We start from the raw sequence: 15,965 nt of genomic DNA, 5'->3' as shown, positions 1-15,965 counted from the left end.
GTAACGGCCGCACGGCAGCCGCGGCCAGGGGCGACGCGTGGTCCTGGGAACGGGAGCGCCGAGCAGAGTGCTCGCTGGCACCGCCGCCCCTGTTGCGCAACGCGACGGGGGCCGCTCTCCCGTAATGAGCGGCAGACACGCGGAGCCGCTAATTTAAGCTGCAAATTAGCCCAAAATACAAGGGTAATTGTGTAAAGTCATGGGAACATTTCGGCGAAAAACACGAAAAAAACCCCTCTTAAATCAGGTAAACAAGCACGAACTTATCAGATATCAGAAGCTAAGCAGTGTTGAGCCTGGATTGTGCGTGCATGGGTGACCGCCCTGCACTAACAGGGTCGTCATAGAGCTGCAGGGCTATGTGGTGGGCAGCAGGGGGCAGTGCAGCAACATCCGTTGTTGCATTGTACTTCTACGCACCCACATCTACTGCTAATCGCCTTCACCAACTCGCACTGACCGGCGTAGTGAAGTACATTCAAATAACCCACCACGGACCTGCACGGTGGGCCGGGGTCACATTGTGTCATAGAGCATGGATCTCTGTGCGAATCTGTGGGTCTCTGTGCTGGTCAGTGGGTCTATGTGCGAGTCAGTGGGCCTCTGTGCGAGTCTGTGGGTCTCTGTGCGAGTCTGTGGGTCTGTGCGAGTCTGTGGGTCTCTATGCGAGTCGGTGGGTCTCTGTGCGAGTCAGTGGGTCTCTGTGCGAGTCAGTGGGTCTCTGTGCGAGTCTGTGAGTTGATGGGTCTTTGTAGAAGTCCGAGTCGAGTTGTGACTGCGTTCGTGTGCAAAGCATCGCTCATGTCGCCGACCGTTGTTGCCCAACCGTGCACGGTTTTGCAGGAGGTTCAAACGGCGTCCGTCTAGCGACCCCAGACCCCGGACGCCATCGAATAGCTTCCCACAGACAGTCTTAATGAAAAAAAGCTGTTGCTTTTCAAATGCCTTATGAAAGACGACTCATCGTGAATTAGCGCATTATCAGCAGTGCCCCCCCCCCTGCTTCCACCCCACCCCACATGCCCGCTGTTTTGCGGTGCGATCCGAGCCAACGCTCGATCGCTCTCAACTTAACTTCCAAAATCATCAGCGTTGCTTTTCACACCCCCCCCAGCATCTGCCCCTTCCTTCGCCATCTCCCATCGTCCGGGGTTGCCCTCCCGCCCCAGCCCCCCCCCCCCCCCCGCAGCCCTAGTCATTGGGGAACGGGGGAGTAGAGGTGCGAAAAATCACACCCACGGTTGTTTTTTTTTAAGTTGCAAGTGGGAATCGCCGTACGACGCGAGCGCTGGTCCGCACGCGCTTGTTGATTTAGGCCAAGCGGGCGCATTCGCCGTCAGCAGCCACGATCCATCCACTGCTGGATGCAGCAACGCGTCCGTCTCTCGCGAGCGATGCTGAGCGTGAGCCGACTTCATCTCGTGACGCGATAAAACATTAAACGAAAAGATGAGAAGTGCCCAAAAAAGCACGGGGAGGTGCAGGCTTGAAATTATGCTGGGGAAACATAAAGAAGGAAGGCCACGGATTAGGGAAGAGATCAGAGGCTTCTTATCGACTTTGAAGAAGAGTGAGCGGGCTTGGGGCAGCACACGATGGCGGATGGGCTGCGGGCCAGTGGTTGGGATGTACAGACACACCGACGTACGTACGGACAGACCGACGGTGAGACGAATGGACGGACGGGGTGAGACGAGACGGCAAGCGGGCGCCCGGCGTTCCGCGCCTGCGCGTGCGTCATCGCCGCTGACCGCGGCTGACCTGGGCGGCAGCTGTATTATAACGCGCGACAGCTGTCTGGTGCTCGCGTGTGCGCGATGCCGCAGGGCACCGTGATGTCGCCGGGCATGGAGCACCACATGTCCATGCAGCCGTCCGGCATGATGACCCCGCTCGCCCAGCAGATGGGACACCTCTCCCTCGGCGCAAGCGCTTCGCCGGTGAGGATGCGAGACGGGCACGCGCACACACGCTGTTGCGCCGGTGGATTGACGCGTGTGACGGTGCGTCGGGTGACTTGCCAGAATCGGTCGTTGGGACAGCAGCAGCTGGACAAGTTGGGGCTTCTTTTCTCACGGAAATATTGATTTACGACACGCCGGTACGACACGCCGGTCAGACGTGACAAATTGCCACAGCTGCGGCGAGAGATATACTTGATGCGGTGTGCTGGGAAGGCGACGCAGTCAGACCCTGCTCAAATTAAGCCCGGATTGGAAGCAAATTATAATGGTAAATAACATATTTACTTATCCAGGAAAGCCCCACAGAGTCTCAAGACTCTTTCTCAGGGGGGGTTTTGCTTCGTGGGGGCTTCGCTTCACGTGGGCAAGCAAGCGGAGAACCCCGAGAGGAACAAACACTCAAAAGCTCCGCACGGGTAGACTCACGAATCCACGGGCGGCGCGGTTCTATCCGCGCGACGGCCGCCGTCATCTTCCCAGAACCCGGTCCTCGTCTTACGGTGAGTCATACGCTCGCCGGGATTTTAAACTCGGAACTTTCCAACCGCGATTCATCCGCTCGCAGAAATCCCCCCCCCCCCCGCCGCACACTGCGCCCCAACCGAGAATTGTGCGGCAGCGTACGCACGAGAACGATTAAGACAAAAATATTTTGTAGATGACTCCACCTGCCAACCGCTGGGACACGATCACCCCCACCCCACCTTCCACGTGTTTGTGTGTCTGCTCATGCGAGTCGTGTCGCAAGCTCCTGGAAGTTAGCAGGGACCTAACGCTGCCCCCGCACGACAGAAATACATTTAATTTCACGCTCGTTGCCAAAGTGCGGGGAAAGACCCCACCGGCAAGGATTGTGGTGACAGATTCATCACCGTCAACCTGCGACGGCTGTCATCTCCCGCGCAAGCTGCACGCCTGCGTCCGTTGTAGATACAAATTGTTTTTTTGCTTTCGGAAAACGATTAAAGAATTTAACTTTTGACAAGTTAATTTGGTGACGCTGCTGCGATGACAGTGGTGCACAAACAACAACAACAAGCTCTGCACGCTTGGCAATAGCAACACCGCCTGTGACCTTAAAAGGAAACATTTAACAGGTGACAATGTTTCGGGCAATGGCTCTTCATAGTGCATTTCCTGAAACATTGCATATTTACGTGTGAGCCCAGCGGATTCTCTTAAGTGTGGCCAAGTTGATCGTCTCAGCCTGGTCATTCAATGAGAAAAAAAAAAACATTCAGTAATAAAATAAACAAAATCACTTGATTCTGGAAAATTCCACCTCTGAAGTTGTAAACGTTGGTTGGAGTGTCACGTGACAGGTGTCGTGTGGATAAGCGGTCGCTTGAAAGAAACTCGGAAGCAGTTCTGTGATATCTCAATCCACGGGCCGCTCTCAACGCACAGGCTGGTGATGATGCTTCGTGCGAGAGCTCCGAATGGACGCGTCAACTCAAGACAACAAATCCGATGGCAAAATTGGAAATATTGCGTCGGCGCCTTTTCATTTTTTTTGGAAAAAATATTACAACGGGGACAAAAACATTCCTCGCGTATTAGGAGGAAGCTCACAGGGCTCAACCGCTGTGCCAACAAGAAGACCGAGGAGCGTTGTTGTCCATGCGAGGAGACGCAGCGATTAGCGCAGCACTGCCACCTGGCGCTCTCGACAGCCCAGTCCGCCTCGCCACCCAACGCGCCCCCAACCTTTGCCAGCGTGGTACGGGAGACCCCTAGCGGCCAACGCGTGACAGCACGAGGAATGTTATCTGCCGTCGCGGTCCCAAGTACAACGGAGCGGGGGAGGTGTTGAAGGCGGTTTAACGTGAAGCGCAGAGAGACAAACGACTTCGCGCACGGATGAATTTGACGCATTTTGGTGACGCAGGAAATGCTCACCGAGTCTCAAGACTCGTTCGCTCGCTCGCAGGAGGCTCCTGCTCCATTGGGGTGGGGTTTTTTTTGCGGTTGTCAGTTATCGGCCCCGGAGAGATTATTGGGCGAGTTGACCTCTGACCAGGATTCGAAACTCACGCCGTCCCACCGGAGAGTTAAGCGCCTTTGACCGCGTGTTGGTGGATATTCCCTCCCTCGGATAACGAAGCTGAGATATCCTGAGATAACCGACCAGAGTTGGGCGGAGCGTTGGCTCAGCGATGACGCACGGTGCCATGAGACCTCGGTTCAGTTCCTTGGCCACGGCTAACATCGGTGGCGAGCGACAGCTGAACAAATCCTGGGGCCTACCCCCTTCGCAACCCTACACAGACCCGTGTGGCGCTAAATAGTCAAACAACCCTCACGAATTTGATTTAAAGCTTTCGTGACTGCAGGGCTTGATATTCTTGGTTCTTTCGGTAAAGTCACGTAGAAGGGAAACAATAAAATAATTTACAAAATACAAATTTAATAAAAAAATAAATATATATATATATTTTTTAAATCATTTGTTATTATGTTTTATTTTTATTACTTTATTATTTCCCTTCTACGTGACTTTACCGAAATAACCAAGAATATGAAACCCTCATGAACTAGACGGCACGGGATGGCCGTCATCCAGCAGTGGATTGACAAAACGCTGCGAGTTACCCTTTTTCATGTATTTACAGTTAAAGGTAAAGGTGCCTCCCTGCAACTGCCTGCGATCGCCACTGCTGGCAGATGGGCCTCCACGAGAGGGAGCTCTAGAGCAGCTGGTTCTATCGGTGTTATTTTTAGCGTACTCTTCCACAAGGGATAGGCACCTAGCTTTACTGTGTATATATATATACTTGGACAGCTGCAGTCGTTCTGGATCCAGAGGAACTTGGCTCGAGAAGTCGCCAGAGCCTTCGCCGTAGCCGAGGCCTCTGCGCTGTCCCGTCGCTGCGCCCTAGAAGGGATGAACAAGGAGGCGCTTCTAACGCACGCGCTGAGCTCAAGTAGAAAACCATCGCACCTCGGGGTTCTCATCCGTCGCGCGTGCGCTTCGTTCCCGGGCTGCGCCGCCACGGCCGAGCGGACCGGCGTGGCACACAGCTCCTGACGAGAACCAAGATCGATCCCGCACCACCAGAGCGCGGGCGCCTCTTTCGAAATGGCTTTCCACCGAAGTGATTGACCGGCGGGCGCCACGGAACCTTTGGAACTTAGCGGCACGATGCAAACGCGGTCGTTGTTGCGTTCACCAAGCGTGTGATGTGTTATTTTCACCTTTTTCCGAGGGAAGCCAGGTACCAGCAAAGGGCTGCCCACGACGTCATTAAAAAGGCGGCGAAAACCGAGATGCCGAAAACTAACCGGAGCGCGACGTTGTTTCTCGTCCGCAGTACATGACCGCGAGCTCACACATGCAGGGGACCTACATCCCTCACCAGTACGCGCACATGTCCGCATCCTCCATGGCGGTGGAGGTGAGAACCAGGGGAACTAACGCCACCGTAGATGGGACCGGGGCCCGGCGGGGCCTGACGGGGCCCCAGCCTGCTCATTGCGAATGTCCATCTCGAGCGTCGTTCACACACGGCGCACACAGCACGATCCCCTCCTCGGAGCCGGACTCGGCCGGAGAGAGCGCAAGGCAGCAGCGGCGAGGGCGCAGCTGTTAACCCCCCCCCCCCCCTCGTGCCCCTGGAGGCGTGGGTCTACTGCACGCCCTGCCAGAGGCAGCCTTGCGCCGCTCTCTTGCTTTTGAACGTTGATTTTTGTAAAAGTCGTGTAAACAAAACGTTTGGTTGAGCCTCCCCCGCGAATATTTACACCCACCGCTATGCGAGCACCGCGCGCTCCCCCACGCGCCGTTGGCTCGCCGCGCCAATTGGTCGATAAAAGCCGATGGACGAATCGAATCGTGCTCGAAGGACACAATGAAGAACGTTCTATTTGCATGTCGGCGGTATTTTTCACGGAAGCGTCACGCGTCTTCGCTTGCCCCACTCGCCGTGCCCCCAGGATGGTAGCGGCCAGCAGCAGCAGGTGTCCATGGACGGTGGCGACCACCAGCAGTACGCGTTCCAGCAAGCCAAGTAGCGGCCGGCACGGCGAGGCCACTGCGCGCAAGGTAGCGCCGCCACCATCCCTACCGCCACCATCCTCAACACCATTACCATCCCTACCGCCACCATCACCACCACCACCATCCATGCTGCCACCATCATCCATACCGCCACCACCATCCCCACCGCCACCATCCCCACCGCCACCACCATCCCTACCACCACCACCATCCCTACCACCATCCACGCTGCCACCATCATCCATACCGCCACCACCATCCCGACCGCCACCATCCTCAACACCACCACCATCCACGCTGCCACCACCTTCCCTACCACCATCGCCACGATTCCCATCGCAGCCGCTCCACACCACATTGCAACTATGCCATACAAAATAAAATCACAGTTAAACAAGTGGAAATAAAAATGAAATTCTAAGCGCAAATACCAAAATGTACTCATGATGATGGCGCTCTAACGCTGTGGTTGCTGTTGTTCTTCTTCGCCTGCCCCGATCCCTGTTCCTCCTCCCAAACACGCAGGTTGGCCCACGGTGGAGCAGCCCGGTGATACGCAGTTGGGGAATGTGAAGCAAAGTGCCTTGGCTCTGAAGCACGGCTCCCGTTCGGGGGGGGCAGGCACCAGCCCTGCAGGGCAGCTTTAGCACACACACACACGCACGCATGCATACACACACAAAGATTCTGCGTATAGCCTGGACAGACTCTTGGGGCAAGCGCTGTTAGCGAGTAGCACCGATGAAGGCCGACACGGCGCACGAAGCTGTGGGTGGGCCAACACCACGCTCTGATGCCTCTGTCTCCCCAGTGCTGATCTTTTAAACACCAAACGAGGTACTCGCTTGAGGCCCAGTTGACCTACGTACACACACATGCACGCACGTACACACACACACATGCACGTACACACACGCACTCACACACGAGAGTCTTAACAAGCGCCTTCCTTCGCGCGGACCGACATAGACGAGCCTGCGGGGACTTCTTTTCCTCTGCCCCCCCTCCCCCCAAAAAATATATTTTATTTATTTTATTTTTTGTTCCCCGGTGACCATCCTGAGCAATTGCTACGCTACCTAAGATGTCGCCACCACGGTGCTTTACGCGAAGACTCCTGCTGCTGCTGCTGCGAGTGACCGAGTTTCAAGGAGCGGGCATCCAGCAACCACCCCCCCCCCCCCCCACGGCTGTCGTGACGAACCTCCAGCAAAGGGAGCGGCGTGTAAATAGACGCGTGCTTTTTACCTTTAGTCACGCGCGAGAGATGTGTTTTTCGCTCGCTCACATTTTTTCTTCATTTGTGTTGTCGACTAAAAGACGTCGCTTCTCCGGTCGTTTTAATTCGCTGAGCGGGAGTGGGGGGTGGGGGGGGGAGTGATGTTCCACGTGGGTTTGTTTCGCTTTTTTGGGATAGTTTTCGAGTCGGGTAACAATCTCCTGGGGCGCGCGCACGGAGACAAAGCCACGCTTCCCTCGCTTGAGTTTGCGTTCGTGATCCCTCGCGCACGTACGCGTACGAGCCCCGTGCGTTTTTAAGTCTCTTTTAGGAGTTAAGTTTTATGCATTCGCGTTAAGTCGTTAAGTTTGATTAATTTTTTTGTTCTCTGCTTAGATGTTTTAAGTTTTCTCGCTTTTTTTCCTTAAAATAATGTAGATCGTACTTTAGGAATTATAGGTAGCTTGTTAAGGCTTGCAAATAGAATAAAAAGAACAAGTTTGTTTTATTCCTTCTCAGAAAATTTTACCAGATGATTGATTTAAACGATTTTTTTTTAAAGAATATTCTATATAAATTCTTTTTTTTTTAACAATGACTTTTCAAGATTCACACATTTTTTTTCTGGAGTGCAGTAATTTTTCTATATCAAACAAAAAATTGAAAAAAAAAACATTTTCCGTCAGATTAAGCAACGATAAGAGGTTGGTTAAGTTTATCTTTCCGTTTCTTTGTGTTTGTGTTGACGTCGCTCGTATTAAGATAGCAGGTGGGGGGGGGGGGCAACCTCTGGCGAAGAAGCGTGGAGGCGCAGGAGGAGGAGGAAGCTGGCGGGGCAGTCTGCTGCCGCCACCGCCACTGCAGCCAAACACAGAGTCTAAAGCACTTAGTCAGCATTACGCCGCCACCACCGCCACCGCTGCGGGCGACACGCAGCCACGTGGGGCCCTACGACACTACCAAAGACGGCGCGCTTCTGCGGACGCGCGGACGCCAACTTTAAGGCGGGGGGGGGGGGCGTGGGGTGGGGGGCAAGGCTTCAGAACTACAAAACTGTTAACACTTTAAACCTTTTTACATCTGTGGCAGGACCATTTTGTTCTCATATTTTACTCCGTTGTTTTTGTGTAAGCGTGCGTCGTCGTCGTCGTCGTCGTCGTTGTTGTTTCTCGCGCGCGTGGCTGATGTGGCTAATGTGGCTATGTTGGAAGGAAGACGCGGCCCGATCACGCAAATACCTTTAGTTTTGTCCACGTGCGCCGTGGCCGTACGTCCGTCTGGGTTGTCGCTCCTGCCCCTTGAGTGAAGCAAGTCGGTGAGAATTCTACGGCAGCAGGCAGCGCAATTAGGAGAAACTCCGCGGATAAAAACGCCGAGATTGAGATTCATCATGAGTGACAAAATCACAGTTGGCATAGACCCCGGGTCTGGTGTGCGGCGCCATGAACGTGAGGCACAAGACTTTTAAAGTGGCTTTCGGGGAAGGGATTCCGCAGCATTTGATTGACGTTTGCTGGCGCTGAATGGAAATTAATTCTTAGAGCAGGAATTTTGTTTCAATGAATTGCAAACCCAATTCAAAGCTATTGTTTGCATGGAGAAGTCATTGGTGACCGGGCTGAGAACCGCCAGCTGGCAACACCCGTCGTTAACGAATGCTTCAGACCCGCGTCGGGACGACCCGGGCCACGCGTCTTAAGCCATTCACCGTCTCAATAATCGCCGTTTGCCTCTATTGTTTGTTTCTGTCGTCGATCGTGCCTCCTTCCTCCAACACGTAAAGCAGAACTGCGGAGCAATGTGTGTGGGGAACGTTCGCTCCGAATACGTCTCGTACGACGCTGCGCGGTGCCAACCAAGGGGCGCGTAAGGGGGGGGGCGGTGGGGGACGTCGGTGTAGCACGCGGTCGGTTGGCACGGGCCCCCCCCTCCCCACGGTGCAACCGCCGCAGCCCGCGCGCTCGATAGCCACGCCGACCGCTCGACGCACGGCACGGTCGGCGTGCGTGGGTCTTCCAGCGTGCGTGTGGGGGTCTTCCAGTTTCTGCTCTCACGAGCGTCGCCACGAGGGATGGCCGATATCTACCTCAACGGGCGAGCGCGTGCGTCGTCTCGTATCCTCCTCCCGCGCACGCCGACGAAGAGCGCCCTCCCCGAGCACGCGGGTGCGGCGGTCCACGTGGTGGAGAAGCGCCGCGCCGGCGTATTTTCTCAGACTTGTCGTTCGCTCGCTTCGATACGTTTTGTAATCCGTGGCTCGATTTCAGCCGGGGGGGGGGGCGGGCGGGGAGATCTGTCGGTCTGGGTTGGCGACTCGGGAGAATATCTCTCCGTGCGCGGTACACCACGTCCAGTATAGCTCCCGCTACGGCTGTGGTGACTTGCTCCTACGACTCGCGCGCCACTGCGCCGGTCTCCCAGCGACCCGGAGAGAATTCAGAGATGGAGTGTGTTGTTTTTCTTCCAATAACACAACCCAGCAGCGTTCTTTATATATATATAAACAAGCGGAAACCGTTCCAGAGTTTTCTTGTTCAAACAAATGCTGCTGGATAATATTGGTCTGGAAAGCCTCAAAAGGCCCATGGATTCCAGATATTTGACTCTGCACGTGGAAGCGCAGGAATGGAGTTCCGCTTACAGTCGAGAAATACAATCAAGCCCTCTCTTCCAGTTCACGTCACCACCACGGCGGCATTTAATTTTTTGTTCGTTTTAAAGAGACATCATTTTTCACGGGGAAATGTAAAACGTCACCCCTCCGGAGCTGTACAGTGCGACCAGTTTGTAGGTTTGGTAACGTTGGGCAGACGTTCGGCAAGACGCGCCGCGGATCTCTCGCGAGACGAGGCCGGACCGCGGCACGCGACCCAGCCGGGGCTCCGCGTCGCCATCGTTTTAGGAGACGGTGCGCGATCGCTGTCCACCACGAACCCTGTCCAGCACGAACCAGACAGAGCGAGGGCGGAATCAAGGATGTCGATGGCATTGTCGTTAAAGTTCGTACGCTCGCACGGCCTGACGTTGTTGTGCGAGGCATCTTTGTAAATAATCGTTTAAAAAAAGAAAAACTACCCACCCACCTCTTCTAGTTACCGGCAGTAAATTATCAGATTGTAATTTATAACAAAGGTCTTTTGTCTGTACAGATATAAACAGAGATGTCTATACGATCGCGCAAGTCAATTTATGGTTTTTTTTTATTTTGGGGTTTGTTCTTCGTTGTTTTTTTTTCGGTTGCCTGGACTCGGCCGACAGGGGTTGAGTTTCATTTTCTGGTTGACACGTTTTGTCGTTGAAATTGATCGCGACCGGTGGAAGGAGACCTGAATTGTGGAGTTCTGAATTAAAAGAAAACGCTGTTTGATTCGAACGTTTTCGACTCGATGGACGACGTCGTGCCCGGTGGTGATCATCTCGTGGTTGTTGTTCGCAAACCTTCCAGGGCGGTGGCGGCGCAGTGGTGACACGGCCCACGCCGCACAGCAAGAGGCGCCTCGGTTCGATTCCAGACTCGGGCGCCCTTCTGTGTGCAGTGCTTACGCCTTCACAGGGGGCTCTCGCTAACAGTTCCGATGCTCTCCCCCGGTTCTCCATGAGTTTCCCCCCATAGCTACACACACACTCACGCGCACGGTGTAAATGACTCGAATTGGACGAAGGTGACGGTCGCTTGATCATGCTTCAGCACGCTGGTTAATGCATCCTGGTGAAGACCGATACGGCGTATGTCATCTGCGTCATTACACTCTCGTGCGTGGGGAGCGGTGGTGTAGTGGTTAGCGCGCTGCGCTACGAACCCGACGGCCCGAGTTCAATTCCCGCTCACGGCCATCAACACCAGTGGCGATTATCTGAAGGGATCCTGGGCCTCCCCCTACGTCGACTCGGCCTCAAATGAGTACCTGGTGCGGTGTGTAGACATCGCCACTAGGGAGACAAAGGCGGTCGGGCTTGGTGCTGGTCACCCACCCCCTCGTGTATCGTTCCGGTCTTCATAGGTGCTCGCTAACAGCACAGGCTATACAGGAGATCTTTTTTTACAGAGATAAAGATTCCCTGTATAGCCTGGACAGACTGTTGAGGAAAGTGCTGCGAGTGAGCACCTATGAAGGTCGGTACAAAATACGACGTGTTGCCAGCACCACACCCGACCGCCTTTGTCTCCCCAATGCCGACGTTTACACATCGCAACCCAGCTACTAATTTTAGGCCGAGTTGACCTAAGGGAGCCGCAGGACGGGTTCACAGTGTTCATCGCCGATGTTGGCCGTGAGCAGGAATCGAACTCGGCTGATCAGGTTCGTTAGCGCAGTGCGCTAATCGCTGTGCCACCAGTCCCTGCACAAAACAGACAAAGACCACCCGTATAGCCTTTAACAGACTGTTGGGGCAAGTGCTTAGCGAGCACCTATGAAGGCCGGAACGGTACACGAGGGAGTGGGTGGCCAGCACCACGCCCGACCGCATTTGTCTCCCCAGTGGCCATGTTTACAACACACCGCACCGGGTACTCATTTGAGGCTGAGTCTACCTCGGGGAGGGCCCCAAGACCGGTTCAAATAATCGTCACTGGTGTTGGCCGTGAGCGGGAATAGAACTCGGGTCGCTAGTTCCACAACGCAGCGCGCTAACCGCTACACTACCGCTCCCCCACACACACCGACACACACCCACACACCCCCACCCACACACCCACACACACCCACACACACCCACACACACACCCACACCCACACACACTTGCTCACATGAATGACCCGTCCTGCGCTCTGCTATCCCTGCACAGACACAGCGATGACGGTGCGCTCACAGGGCTGCGTTTAACCCACGCGTGTCGCCGGCTTGGCAAGACAGCTGCAGCGAGGCTGCGTCTGCGTACGAGAAGTCGCGAGCACGCACACGGTGATGCGTCGGGGGAGGGGGGGCGGTGGGGTGGGGGGTTGAGGGGGGAGGGCCCCTGCATCCGACCCACCTATAGCCCACCCAACAACACCCCATCCCTCACCCACGGGGGCTCTATTTTCGTTTCTCCCTCGATGGCCGATTTGTTTGCTTGCGAGACACGTGTGTCTACGTGTGTGTGTGTAGGTCGACTCTGCCTCAAATTAGTGTCTGGGGCGTTGCGTAAAGATCGCTAATGGGGAGACAAAGGCGGCCGGGCGTGGCGCTGGCAACTCACCCCCTGGAATTAGGTGCTCGCTGAGAGAACTTGCCCCAAAAGTCTGTTCAGGCTCTAGGGGGGATCTTTGCCTTGTGTCCGTGTGCGTATCTGTGTGTGTGTCTGTGTGTGTGCGTGTTTGGCCTGGCGAGCAGTTTGCACGGAGGGTGTCCCAAGTCCTCCTTCAAATCCGCCCCCCACTCCGAGCTGGGCAGCAGCCACGGCAAGGGGAGTGCCGCGCCGCGGCGCTCCGCTGGGGGCTCGAGACATTCTCGCGACGACGCAAGCGCCGTGCTCGCCCGCTCTGTGTCCACGGCTGGGGGACCGGCTGCACTCGCGGCCCGTGCGACCCGAGGTGGTCCTGGCCGCCGCCCGCACCGCAGCCGGACCTCACGTCCTGCCGGGGGGGGGGGGGGTGCGAACCCTCCACAGCTGAGGACGATGGGCGAAGCGAGGGTCGCTGGCGGTATCACTCACCGCTGATGGCGGATCGAACTCAGGCCGCCCTGGTACGTTGCGCAGCGACCCCTGGACTCGAACGGGGGTAAGGAGCCAGTCGTGAACAGCAATAGATGGCCGGTGTGGGGGGAGGGTGTGGGGGATGGGTGGGAGTGGGGGGATTGGGGCATGCCAGAGGTTGTTCGGTTTTACCAGCCGCTAACCATCTTCGCGGAAGAGTAAGAACCAGGGCCGTGTCAACGAGGCCAATGGTCACGGTCATGGAACAAAGCGAGTTTCACAACTCCACGGGGGTCGCCTGCCCCGAAGCGTCGGATGGGGGTTGTGGGGGGGCTGAAGGCTCCACCTCCCCGTTAAAAACAAATTGAAATCAAGTTAAAAATAAAAATGTTGGTACGATACTTAGTGCCAGTGGCGGGTTTTTTTCTTCTTCTGCTTAGTCAAAGTTCGCGCTCGGATCTGCCGCTCCATCGTTCGTGTAATCCGTGCGACGCACGCGCGAGAGAGAGAGAGACAGAGAGGGCTGGCGGGCGGGCGACTCGGCCGGCGCAGCGCGAGGCCTCTCGCTCCGGCGTCTCGCGGAAGAGGCGGCGGGCGAGGCACGCGCGGGCCGCTCACGGCAGCCAAGACCCCCACACCGTGCTCCATCGGAGCGCGGTTATTTTTAGGAGATGAAAACCACGGGGGCCAAAGTGCTGTGGTAAATATAGCGGCGACACACACACACGCGCGCGCGTATGTGTGTAGTGAACGAGCGCGCACAAACAAGGGAGCAGTATAGGACTTATTGACAGGCTAAGCGCGCGAGACAGATCCGAGTCACTGCACGGCTCGTGAAGGAAGCGCTTTGTTGGGTGCTGATCAAAAGTCATTCTGCGTTGGTAGTGGTGCCCAAGCACAAATTATACAAAAGTTGAACACATTTGTTTTAGATTGTTTTTAAGGCAGTGCTAGTAACACGTGATATATCTGCTTTGTAGAAGGACCGTATACCAAAACGTCATCGATTATTTTTCGATTTAAAGCTTTCGTGACTGCAGGGATTCATCTTCTTGGTTCTTTCGGTAAAGTCACGTGACTTTACCGAAAGAACCAAGAAGTCATCGATTATTGTTTTTGCTTGTATTAGGGATGCTGCCGTGGTGTAATGGTTTAGCCCGCTGGGTTTAGAGGGCCCTCGATCAGAAGTCGAGTGACAATGTGGGCAGCACGTGTGAAATGCAACTTGCCCACAGGACCTCGGGGATCGATCCCTGCGGTTTCTGTCCCGACGCTCGCCACAGTCACATCTAGCGGCGAGCGAGAGTCAGCCACCGTGGAGAAGCGCCACATTGTACAAAGTTGACGCTTCAGTGTTGACCTAAAGCAAAACGTTAACTAACAAGTAAAAATTCGAATATCTTTTCCACTACTTTTCGAGGAAAGGACGCTGCTGCTCCGTGACGGTTCGAACAAATTCGCACCTGCGATCCAGCAGGTTCGATTCCATCTCCAGGCGCGGCAAGTTGTAACAATGGAGCAAGGTTTTTAAAATCCTCCCTGCTGCCTTTGTCCACCGAGTCGTGAAAATGGGTTCCACCACAGTTAATCGACCGACCCTATTGGAAGAGTGGGTGTCAACACAGCCTCCTGTGGGGCTCTGGACAGCTGCATGTGGAGGCCCTTCGACCAGCAGTGGTGGTGGTGACCAAGCAATTGCAGGCCTGCACCTTTACCTCTGCTGTTATTGTTTTTTTAATAAGCGTTGGGGAACGGCCTTCGAGAGGTGTCGGTGTCGTCTCAAATTGGGAATACTGTGTCTCCAAACGACAGAACGTATCCTCGCTGGTGAGGGCATCGTCATTAACCGCGGGTGTCACTCGCACAGTCGCAAGGAGGAGGAGGAGAGGTGTGGTGGTGGGGGGGAGACAACCCTCGCTGCTGGTGTAGGGCCACGGGGGAGATGGCGGCATGGCTGGTGCGTCCACCCGCGGTGACCTTTTGTGCCCAGGCGGCATGACGGATGCCCAACCATCGCGCCAGGAACGCGGGCACCGTAGCGATCGTGGTTTGTTTGGAGCAAGTGCTGTTGCTGTTAGCGAGTATCACCTCTGACGGCCGGCCGGCACGGTACACGAGGGTTGGGTGGCCAGCACCACGCCCGACCGCCTTTGTCTCCCCAGTGGCGACGTTTATACACACCGCACCAGTTACTCGTGTGCACCGGGGTACTGAGGTTAGGCCGAGTAGACCTAAGGAACCATTCTGATGGTCGCTCGCCACTGATGTGAGCCGCGGCCGGGAATCGATCTCAGGTAGCCAAGATCAAAGTGCAGTGCATGAACCACCCTCTCCACAACTCGCCACACGTGCAAAGACAAAGCTCCCCCCCCCCTCGTGTAGCCTACATAAGGGCTGTTGGGGCAAGTGTAGACCTACACGGCATTTATAACGGAGCAAGTCCTCAGATCGCTAAATTCACAATCACCAGGAACGTTGCCCGAAAATAAAAGTTGTAGTGATAAATCACTGTGTAACAATTTTTAATTTATTTTTGTTCCTGGGTAGTAAGTGTTATTTCCTAATTGCTTATGCCTCAAAAGTACAGAAAATGGCGATTATTCCCACAAAGTTTGCTTTTGTGACCAGGACAGTGATATTTTGAAATTTACCTATTTTCCAGAACATTCCAGATAGATTCAGTGCTGAGTAAACTTGGAGTAACTGGCTCACTCGGTGCACCTCAAAGAGGATTACAACAGCATCAAGACCTTGCTGGACGCCTTGAAGTATGATGAGTACGGCTGGAAGGTCATCAGATATATCAAAAAGGTGGCATTCCTGATGGGTCTCCAAGGCGATTTTACCAAGTTTCCCTGCTATTATTGACTTTGAGACACCAGGGACACCAAGGCGCACTACCACAGGCAGGACTGGCCATAATACTTCTTCCCTAAGCTGTCTGAGGCAAAGGTCAAAGCCGGTGTCTCCGTCGGACCACAGATAAAGAAGATCCTGGAGTGCAATGAATTCCCCAAGAAGCTCACTAGTAAGGAGAAAGTGGCTTGGAACAGCTTTGTCGCAGTGATTCGTGGCTTCCTGGGCAATCACAATTTCCTCCCGCGTCAAATAGAGATTCCGAGGATGTTCAACCCGCCGCGGCTGATGTATCCACACCCGCGGTAT

The 15,965-nt window shown here is 54.9% G+C and overlaps 2 protein-coding genes across 6 annotated transcripts in view; both read left to right on the top strand.

Moving 5' to 3' along the window:
- LOC144724702 (RNA-binding motif, single-stranded-interacting protein 1-like) overlaps window positions 1-10,547 on the top strand; it is a 51,136-nt gene extending 40,589 nt beyond the window's left edge. For 3 of the 5 annotated variants that reach the window (XM_078604035.1, XM_078604031.1, XM_078604032.1), the window contains 4 exons: window positions 1,794-1,940; window positions 5,276-5,359; window positions 5,898-6,006; window positions 6,487-10,547. In XM_078604035.1, coding sequence (XP_078460161.1) covers window positions 1,794-1,940; window positions 5,276-5,359; window positions 5,898-5,975 — 309 coding nt within the window. In that variant the 3' untranslated portion in view covers window positions 5,976-6,006; window positions 6,487-10,547. The remainder of the gene's footprint in view (window positions 1-1,793; window positions 1,941-5,275; window positions 5,360-5,897; window positions 6,007-6,486) is intronic. The other 2 variants (XM_078604033.1, XM_078604036.1) reach the window with 1 other exon arrangement.
- A 1,668-nt stretch (window positions 10,548-12,215) lies between these two features.
- The window catches only part of DPP4 (dipeptidyl peptidase 4), a 50,276-nt gene continuing 46,526 nt past the window's right edge, over window positions 12,216-15,965 (top strand). The window contains exon 1 of the mRNA XM_078604030.1: window positions 12,216-12,850. The gene's annotated coding sequence lies outside the window, so the exon portion shown is untranslated. The remainder of the gene's footprint in view (window positions 12,851-15,965) is intronic.

The sequence above is a fragment of the Lampetra planeri genome, chromosome 21 (assembly GCF_965212315.1).
Source record: "Lampetra planeri chromosome 21, kcLamPlan1.2.h2, whole genome shotgun sequence".
In the NCBI taxonomy this organism is placed as follows: Eukaryota; Metazoa; Chordata; class Hyperoartia; order Petromyzontiformes; family Petromyzontidae; genus Lampetra; species Lampetra planeri.
The sequence above is the reverse complement of the archived record's forward strand: the minus strand, read 5'-3'. Positions and strand labels throughout refer to the sequence as shown.